The sequence below is a fragment of the Pangasianodon hypophthalmus genome, chromosome 15 (genome assembly GCF_027358585.1).
Source record: "Pangasianodon hypophthalmus isolate fPanHyp1 chromosome 15, fPanHyp1.pri, whole genome shotgun sequence".
NCBI lineage: Eukaryota > Metazoa > Chordata > Actinopteri > Siluriformes > Pangasiidae > Pangasianodon > Pangasianodon hypophthalmus.
Genome location: NC_069724.1, coordinates 25,416,216 through 25,426,215, shown reverse-complemented (window position 1 = coordinate 25,426,215; position 10,000 = coordinate 25,416,216). Strand labels below are relative to the sequence as shown.

At 43.8% G+C, this 10,000-nt stretch overlaps 3 protein-coding genes across 3 annotated transcripts in view; 2 read left to right on the top strand and 1 right to left on the bottom strand.

Moving 5' to 3' along the window:
* Positions 1 to 1,393, bottom strand: part of ik (IK cytokine) — an 11,701-nt gene extending 10,308 nt beyond the window's left edge. The window contains exons 1-3 of the mRNA XM_053240229.1: positions 1,240 to 1,393; positions 768 to 834; positions 532 to 624 (exon numbers count right to left, since the gene is read on the bottom strand). Coding sequence (XP_053096204.1) covers positions 532 to 624; positions 768 to 834; positions 1,240 to 1,255 — 176 coding nt within the window. The 5' untranslated portion in view covers positions 1,256 to 1,393. The remainder of the gene's footprint in view (positions 1 to 531; positions 625 to 767; positions 835 to 1,239) is intronic.
* Positions 1,394 to 2,127: 734 nt separating this feature from the next.
* Positions 2,128 to 4,766, top strand: ndufa2 (NADH:ubiquinone oxidoreductase subunit A2). The gene is made up of 3 exons (XM_026910927.3): positions 2,128 to 2,285; positions 2,909 to 3,015; positions 4,559 to 4,766. The coding sequence occupies exons 1-3, from the start codon at positions 2,182 to 2,184 to the stop codon at positions 4,648 to 4,650; spliced, it is 303 nt and encodes a 100-aa protein (XP_026766728.2). The 5' UTR covers positions 2,128 to 2,181; the 3' UTR covers positions 4,651 to 4,766.
* Positions 4,767 to 4,903: 137 nt separating this feature from the next.
* arsib (arylsulfatase family, member Ib) overlaps positions 4,904 to 10,000 on the top strand; it is a 6,766-nt gene continuing 1,669 nt past the window's right edge. Inside the window, exons 1-2 of the mRNA XM_026910926.3 lie at positions 4,904 to 7,185; positions 7,265 to 10,000. The exon at positions 7,265 to 10,000 is cut by the window's right edge and continues 1,669 nt beyond it. Of these exons, the coding sequence (XP_026766727.1) occupies positions 6,887 to 7,185; positions 7,265 to 8,669 (1,704 nt within the window). The 5' untranslated portion in view covers positions 4,904 to 6,886 and the 3' untranslated portion in view covers positions 8,670 to 10,000. The remainder of the gene's footprint in view (positions 7,186 to 7,264) is intronic.

Below are 10,000 nucleotides of genomic sequence, written 5' to 3'. Positions count from 1 at the left end.
CAGAGGCAGTACAGACGTAAACAAAGCGCACGCAGTGCACTAACCTAAGCGATAACTGCAGTCATGTTCCCTACTGGACATATAGTGCACTACAAAAACAGGAAGGGTGCCATTATTATTATTATTATTATTATTATTATTATTATGTTTGACTCTCGATCATGTAGATTTTTACTAAATAACTGTAAATAATGAGTAATATAGAAGTGCACTACACATTTATATTATATTTCTATATAAAGCACTAACGCTGTTACAGAGGGAGCAGGAAGAGTAATAATAACTGTATTATAATACGGAGTGCACTAGATAGGGTGCTAACTTCTTTATTACATCTACAGAGTTAAATCCTGAGTGTAAAGTACGCAAGTCGTTATTTTAGAGATGTGAACACCAAATGTCTCTGTATAGTGCACTACATAGGGTGCACTACACAGGGTAGTGCACTTAGAGAGCCATGCTGGCGAGACTGATGATCCCCGAGATGATTATTTACAGCAGGCGTGTGTATGAAGCGAATCTCAGACGTACTCATGATGGCGTGATTTGGACGGCGGCGCTGATGAAGGCGTGGCTCGAGGCGTCATCAGGAGTTTCCTGAAGTCCTCATTGGTCAGCTTGGACCTGAAAATGACAAACAGGACAAAAGAGAACGCGTCACTGGTGTGTGTGTGTGTGTGTGTTTTACAGTCAGGTGTGATGCACACACTCCGTGTGTCTCTCTCATTAGTGTAAATCTATAACATATAACAGCAGTTCAAACTCACTGTAGAGCTGATCGATGATCCTCCACATCATGGCTGTCTGGAGCCAGAGGGTTGGAGTACAGCTCCGCTACAGGACACACACACACACACACACTCATTAACAGTGCAGTATACAGGACACTACATGCCCTGTGTGAAAGTGTGAAATAAAGGACACTAAACGCAGGGGTCATGAAGGTGCCCTAAGTAGTGCACTTAAAAGGGAGCATCTCACAAAACCCCTATATTAGCCAGATAGCTTCCTATTATTCTCACAGTGTTAGCAGAATATATACCTTTATTATAATCATAAATATATAATTTATAATTAAAGTAACAGTACAACACTCTGCATGTTTCACAGATGTTCTGGTGTTTTGTTTTCAATAATTCTCCCAAACACCGTGTTAGCAAAACATGCTAACACACTTAGCACAGCCACTACACATTTACAGCATATAAGATCATTAACACACATTTACAGCACACTTACACTCGCGCTCAGGCATAATGACTCCGACTTCTGCTGCACTCTCAGCTTTATTTCATAAAAGTTCACAGATCTTTCCGAGGAGCTTCCTGCTAACCGAAGCAGCTACACAACGCAACTACGCGGCCAGAGTTACTCTGCGCATGCGCAACACGCCTCACGCCGCGCTGAGCGAGCAGCTGTTGCGCATGCGCAGTGCAACAGGAGACACGAACTGCTGCAAGAAAAAGGCTTTAGGTTTTTGGAACAAACAAACAAACAAACAAACAAATAAATAATTTTGTCTTATTCTATGTCATACTGGAGATATTCTATTAACCGATTTTAAAGCCCACATATGAGAAAATATAGTTTATTTCCTTATATTTAGCATTTAGTCATTTATCTATCTATCTATTTGTTTGTTTGTTTGTTTATTTGAGTGATTGTTTGTTTGTTTTATATAGTATTTAGTCATTTTATTTGCTTTATATTAAATTATAATTTGCAAAAAATATTAGACAGAAAGTGTGAAAAGTACCTTCTTTTTTGGACACCGTAAATAGTGGAAAAAAATTAAAATTAAATTTTTCTTATGTTTTTAAACTGAAACATTTTTAAACATTTAAGTCATTTTCTTAAATATAAAATAAAATACTGAGCAAAAAGACACATCAAAACTCAAAATATTCTGTATCCAAATCACAGTGACAGTTTTTTAACCTCTATTTGAATTCAGTAGATGGTTAAGTGTATTTTAAGTATTATAAAAGATTAAAAATGGACAGTTATTTATTTCAAACATCGATATTATTTACATTAGTGTCAGAGCTTCAGGGTGCAGTGTGCGCTGTGGTCACGTGGTCGCTAGGTGGCGGTGTGGAGTTTAATCAGCCTCCGAACACGCGCAAGCGCACAAACACCACAGAAGAAGAAGAAGCGGCTTCGGGAAGGTCGGACAGCAAGATGGCGGCCTCCGCAGTGCGAGCTATCGGCTCTAACCTCAGTAAAAACCTGCGCGAAATTCGCCTTCATTTCTGTCAGACTTCAGCTGCCAGTCAGGGGGCGAGGTAAAGAGCTTAATAAAGAGTTTATTAACATTATTGTGCTGTTTATAAGCTCTGTTTAACGCTGAGTTGCATTAGCCTTCACTGCACACAGCTTGTGTCCTGCTGTTCACTGGACTTCTATTTATTTAGTGTTTATTTACATCATAAACACCTAAAACACGGAGAATTACACCTAGTTATTACATTTACATCAGTTTTATTCAGTGTATTCCCTGGAACAGGACTCTTCCAGTGTGATCAAAACAAACAAACATTGAGAAATATCTTTATTTAAAGTTTCTGTCACTTACTATAGACTATAATCTCTTTAATGTCTGTTAAATATTATTAATTATATGTTCAAGCTTACTAATTTACTAGAGTTAATTATTTACACTGTGAAATTATGACACACACACGTCAAAGTCAGAGCATCAAATATTATTATTATTATTATTATTATTATTCACATTAATAATCATCATCAGTAATACAGTTGATATTATGATGATATGATATTTAATCAGGTATGTAAAGTTTATGGCCAGAATAAAACTGAAACCTGCTGCAGATGTAAACAAGTTTGTGAACACTTACTCGGGGTGTGTGTGTGTGTGTGTGTGTGTGTGTGTGTGTGTGTGTAGGGATTTTGTACAGCAGCACTATGTGACCCTGAAGAAGGCGAATCCCGAGTTTCCCATCCTGATCCGAGAATGTTCCGGTGTTCAGCCCCGACTGTGGGCGAGATACGGTGAGCTGAATCACTGGGTCATCACACACACACACACACACACACAGACACACACACAGACACACACACACTCCTGTTTTGCCTGGAAACAGCAGGTATATACACGATACACCCAAAAGTATGTGCACCCCTGACCATCTCACCCATATGCGCTTGTTGAACGTCTCACTCCAGATTTATTCCCGTGTGTTTGCTGTTATAATGAGCTCCACTCTTCTGGGAAGCTTTCCACTAGATGTTGGAGCGTGGCTGTGGGGATTTGTGTTCATTCAGCTACAAGAGCATTAGTGAGATCAGGCGCTGATGTTGGGATGTCGAGGAGGTCTGGGGTTCAGTCGGTGTTCCAGTTCATCCCAAAGGTGTTCAGTGGGGTTGAGGTCAGGGCTCTGTGCAGGACACTCGAGTTCTTCCACTCCAACCTTCACACACCATGTCTTCATGGAGCTCGCTTTGTGCACAGGGGCATTGTCATGCTGGAACAGGTTTGAGTCTCTTAGTTCCAGTGAAGAGAAACTGTAAAGCTACAGCACACAGAGACGTTCTATACAACTGTGTGGTTTAATGTTTGTGGAAACAGTTTGGAGAAGAAGCACATATGGGTGTGATGGTCAGGGGTGCACATACTTTTGACCATATAGTGTGGATAGATATAGATTCTCAGAACTCTGTCAGTCAGTGATTAGACGACGAGAGGACAATAAAGGTGAAAGATATGAAGATGTCGGTGTAAATTATAACACTTCAAGCTCAGTTTGTTATTTCGAGTTCTCCAGTGAATTACAGTGAATCAATAGAATTACAGCCACTTTTTATGTATTTAAGTTCTTGTGTAAATAAACCATGCACCTGGTAATTTAATTTAAGTGAAGCATCGTTCAGGTGAAGCATGAAGTCAGGTTTGAACAGACGACTAACAGGAGCAGGTGGAATATCAGTGTCGCGTCCTGCAGAGACGTCAGTAACACGGCTCGTCTCACATCCTCACGCTAACTCCAGTCACGTCACGCAGACGTATTTACTCCAACTAAACTGCAGCTGCTCCGTCACGTCATGCACACGGTTCCTTTACATGAACTGTAGAAATAAATAAAATACAAATAAAATATTTATTAATACATCAAACACACAGTTCTCTTATAAGTGCGCTTATGAGTCTAAAGCCATCTTTACACTGACTGATCTGCTCCTGAGGAGGTTTGAGATTTTTTTATAGAATTTATAGAATGGATAAATCCTGGATCATGTCAAATCAACAGTCTAATCCCACTAAATCAGATTTATGCTGCAGTCTGATGTTCAGACTCTGTAGAGTTCATCTCCACTCCTCCATCATTAAACGAGTTTCTGCAGCTGGAGCTGTTTTACTGTTTCAGCACAGACGAGCTGGTTATACACACGTTTAGGGAGTAAGACAGGAATATAAACTGTGTGTGTGAGAGTGAGTGAGTGTGTGTGTGATGGAGTTTAATGTATATAACTGCTGTGTGTGTGTGTGTGTGTGTGTGTGTGTGTGTGTGTGTGTGTGTGTGTGTGTGTGTTGCAGCGCTCGGTAAAGAGCAGAGCGTTCCTCTGGACAACATGAGCGCTGATCAGGTGGCTAAAGTTCTGGAGAACGCCGTCAACGTGAAGGCCTGAGACGTGTTCTTCATCCTCCTCTAAACTCTGTGTGTGTGTGTGTGTGTGTGTGTGTGTGTGTGTGTGTGTGTACCTGTAATTAAAGTGTTGTGGTTTAATAAATCTGTCTCATTAAAGCTTCTTGATGTTATTTATTTTGTGCTTCAGTAGCAGTGAGGCTTTACACTCAGCGGCCGCTAGGGGGCAGAGCACACCGCTTTCTCTCACACTGAGACTGTTCTCAGGAAAAGTTTATATTTTATATCAGAATAAAAGTGAAGTGACTCAAACCCCCATTTTATTCATTTCCAAACAGCCCTTGAAATTTAACATTTAACATTTTCAAAAAAAAAAAACCAATAAAGCCTGAAAAACTGTGTGTTTGTTAAATGAATTTAGTGAATGTTTGTGATGCCCTTTAATTTTAATTTTATGTTTTATTTAGTTTCTGTTATTTTCAGTTTGTGTTGGAGTAAACTTTTGCACCCAGCTCGCTTTGCAGCTCCTTATACGGCTCTGAGCTGCGGGAGGGGCGTGGCTATGCCCCCGTGTGTGTGTGTGTGTGTGTGTGTGTGTGTGTGTGTGTGTGTGTGTGCGTGTGTGTGTGCGTGTGTGCGTGTGTGCGTGTGTGTGTGTGTGTGTGTGTGTGTGTGTGTGTGTGTGTACGGTGTTGCCAGTTCCGCGGTTTTCCTGCGTTTATATTAATTCACAGCAAAGTGCTGATTATTTATAACAGAAAACTAGTGAATAAATAATAAAAATGTAAAACTATAATTAGTCAATTAATAATAGAAATTTAAACCGTCTGAAAAAAAGCTGAATAATAACTGTAAGAATAATAACTGGTTTTATCTTGTGCTGTAAATGTGTACAGAGAGAAAATAAGAAAAAAACTTTTCTAAAATAAAGTTTAGAAGATAATAAAAAGATCGTTGTTGTCTCTCGAGAGTGTTAGTCGCTAGCACACTTAGCCTGTGCCGCTAATCTGCTAATCGCTAATACGGAGCTGTAACGCGTAAATCGATTAATCAAAAATCATCCAATTTCCCGACTGATTAGTGGTTTATTTAATTAGTGTTTTACTGCAGAGAAGAAAATACAAACAGATATATATACTGTTATATATTATATATTATATATTATATATATTTTAGGATGAAACAGTCGCAGGCGCGAGCGATTTTTACTTTAATACAGAAGGAATTAAAAGTTCGTTATCGCGAGCGTGTTCAGGTGCCGCGTTCTCCTGCTCACAGTCACGCTGGATTAAATGACGGATTTATTTCAAGAACCAACTGAATCAATTAGAAAATATCACACAGTTACAAATAAAAATAACTGCATGAGCGAGCAGTGTGAAAGAAAACAGTCTTATTTAATTGCTGATGCTTATTGCATTAAAAGCTACCTGTTTATTTTATTTTTTTAGAAAGGAATGAGAAGGAATTATATGAAACTGGACTTTCCCACGTTTGAGCTGATCTGGAGTTCTGCAGAGTTTTGGGGTGTTTTGTGACGCAGATCTGGCAACCCTGAATTTCTCACGTCAGGGCTGAAGTTGGAGAAGTTGGATGAGACACAGGAGAGCTGGAGGAAATTAAAAACCCCTAAAATCAGCAGAAGCACAGAGGAAAGTCCAGCTGCGCGTCAGAGTGAAGGCTTTATCTCTGCGTTATTCCCCACTTCTGCTCCTGGTTTGGAATTCTGCACTGATCTCGTGGACGTGGAGCGAGCTGCTTGCGTTATCTGTGTTTCTTCTTCTTCTTTTCTGTAAACAGCAGAATGTTGGTGTTGCATTGATAAAGGAGAGCGTTAGGAGTGTAAGTGTGTTCAGTGCTGCATGTGTGCGTTTGCTCGGTGAGCTCAGGGGCGAGACGGGACACGAGTCAGCAGCTGAGGATTAAACGCCTTTCACACAACAGTAGCAGCTTGGAGCTGGGATTTAAACTCACGACCTTCCGGTCAGAAGCCCGAATCCCTAACCACTGAGTCACCACGTGCGTGTCAGGAAGTTATTTTTATGCTTTCTGGACTAGAAGGACGCTGGATTTCACTCACAGGTTCTTTGGCGTCTTCAGGAGCTGATACGAGACGTCATGAAAATAAAAGAAGTGGAATTTAGAGGAGAGAGAGAAGCTCGGACGCCTTTTAGACCTTTAACGCGTCCCATGTTCCTCATTGCACTTTCTCATCTCTATGGACGTGTGTGATTTCCCTCACGCCCTCCTCACACCCCCCCACGCGCCCCACTGCGGCCATGTTGTCTCTGTGTGTTCTGTGTGTTGTGTTGGACGTGGGCGGAGCTCTATGGGACTGGATGAAGCCCAATCAGGTGGAGAGCGACTCGGATCGTTTCGGCGGCGTGTTTAAACCCAGACCTCCTCCTCACATCATCTTCATCCTGACTGACGATCAGGGCTTTAACGACATCGGCTACCACAGCGCCGAGCTGCACACCCCCACCCTCGACAAGCTGGCGGCCGAAGGAGTGCGACTGGAGAATTACTACGTGCAGCCGCTGTGCACGCCGTCACGCAGCCAGCTCATCACGGGCAGGTAACTTTATTTACGGCTAATTCTGACAGCTCTGATAGCCGTTAGCATGCTAACAGTGATGAACTGTATTTCTGTGCAGGTATCAGATCCACACGGGTCTCCAGCACTCGATCATCCGTCCCCGTCAGCCGAGCTGCGTCCCGCTGAACGTGTCCACGCTGCCGCAGCGTCTCCAGGAAGCCGGTTACTCCACCCACATGGTGGGAAAATGGCACCTGGGCTTCTACCGTAAACGCTGCCTCCCGACGCACCGCGGCTTCCACACATTCTTCGGCTCTCTGACAGGGAGCGTGGATTATTACACCTTCGACTCGTGCGATGGGAAATCTCTGTGCGGCTTCGACCTGCACGACGGCGACTCGTTAGCGTGGAGCAAAGCGGGAAAATACTCCACTCACCTGTACACTCAGAGAGTGCGCAAGATTTTAGCGACACACGATCCGTCTCAGCCGATCTTCCTCTTCCTGTCCCTTCAGGCGGCTCACGCTCCTTTAAAACCGCCCAAATCGTATATTTATCCGTATCGCACCATGGGGAACGTCCCACGCAGGAAATACGCAGCGACGATCTCCATCGTGGACGAGGCGGTGCACAACATCACGTATGCTCTACGCAAATACGGCTACTATCGCAACTCCATCATCATTTTTTCTACAGATAACGGAGCGCAGCCGTTCACCGGAGGGAGCAACTGGCCCTTAAGAGGGCGCAAGGGGACTTACTGGGAGGGCGGAGTCAGAGCGCTGGGGTTTGTGCACAGCCCGCTAATACGCTACAAGCGCAGGATTAGCAGAGCGCTAATCCACATCACGGACTGGTTCCCGACTCTCGTACGTTTGGCCGGAGGAACCGTTTCACAGAATGAGAAACTGGACGGTTACGACGTTTGGCCCGTCATCAGTGAGGATAAAGCGTCTCCCAGGTTTGAGATCTTACACAACATCGATCCTCTGCATCGGCGGGGTTTAGGGTCGCTGCAGGAAGGCAAGGGATTGTGGGATACGGCGGTCCAGGCGGCCATAAGAGTCGGAGATTGGAAGCTTCTGACCGGAGATCCAGGTCACGGCGACTGGATCCCTCCTCAGGTGTTAACCAGCTTCCCGACCGGATGGTGGAACCTGGAACGAGGAAACGTGGACAAGGAAAAGAAGTCGATTTGGCTCTTTAACGTCACGGCGGATCCGTGCGAGAGAAACGACCTGGCGGAGAACCGACCCGACGTGGTGAAGAAGCTCCTCCAGCGCCTGGCCTTCTACAACAGCACAGCCACGGCGGTCCGGTACCCGCCTGACGACCCGCGCGCCAATCCGCAGAACAACGGCGGGGCCTGGAGACCGTGGGTGAAGGACGAGGACAACGAGGAGAACTGGGAGGGAATCTACTACAAACGAGGAAGGAACCGCAAGAGGAAGAAGTGCAGGCTCTGCAACATCCAATCGTTCTTCAAGAAACTCAACAAAAAGATCCTGGCCAGTAGAATATGAGGAGAACCGGAACCCTCTCACCGAGACGTCACATCACGCTACGAACACTTTATAAAAGAGGGAAGAACCCAAAGGGGCGGAGCTTAACAGCAGACCCGGAACAGTATTAATATAAAATTCATATAAACTCAAAGGTTCTAAAGGTTCTAGATCCTAAACCTGCTGTGTGGAGACTTTTCCTTATTCTCTGAACAAATGTTTCCTAAAGAGGTTCCACTTTTCTGAAAGATGCTGCACATGTTAACCTTTAAGCATTCCTTATAGAATTAATAACCTTTAAACATTAGCAGGAAACCGAGAGTGTAAGAAATCAGCGTGGAAGGTTTTCATGAGGAACCCTGAAGAGAGACGAGTGCAGGTTCTGCAACATTTTAGCCTTAAAGCTGGAAGTTACAGTTCAGCCTGAAACGGACCACAATGTTCCTTTATTCCAAACACGTTTACGCCTTTAGACCTGCACTCGAGCTCCGAGGATAATGTCGCTAGTAATGAAAGCTAGCTACCAGTTTAGCATCAGGTGATCCGTATAATCCTCACACACTCACCTCAAAACACACAAGATTTAGTTGAATCAGTTTGTAAAACTTTATATGAAACAGGAAATCCTGTAAAAGTGTGCGGTTATGGTTTGTGACGCACACGGAGCAGATCCGAGCTCTCAGACTTCACATCGTCTCAGAAGTAAAAGGGTTTAGTTTCTCGCAGGTGCAGTGTGATGTGAAGACGATGAGAAACAGAACCGTGACGGAAACATAAAATCTGATCAACACAACGTCTTAGAAAATCTTCATAAAGAGAGGAAACAAAAAGAGGCAGAATACAAGACCAGTATTCTCTAATGTGGTGATATCATGGGGGCGTGGCCTTTCTCATTCAGTGGGTGTGGTCTTTTACATTCAGTGGGTGTGGTCTTTTACATTCTGTGGGCGTGGTATTGTTCTTTCTATGGGTGTGGCATTTCTTATTCTACGGGCGTGGCCTTGCTCTTCATGTGGGCGTGGCCTTGCTCATCCTGTGGGCGTGGCCTTGCTCATCCTGTGGGCGTGGCCTTCCTCTCTACCACACAAAGCTATGTTTGTCAGCAGTTACATCACTGAAGGCTTCTGATTGTCGAGAATTTCCTGAATGCAGCCTTCGTTTCTGAGAAATCCGAACACACACACTGATGAATCATTAGAAGACTTTTTTTCATCTGAGTTCTAACAAAGATTCCTCTTTCACAGCTTCAGATTCAGAGACACGCAGAGAGGAAGACGGCGGTCCACATCGGACTGTAACCTGACTGCGGTCAGAGCTTTATCTCGAGCACAGCAGCATTTTTATCTGAGCCT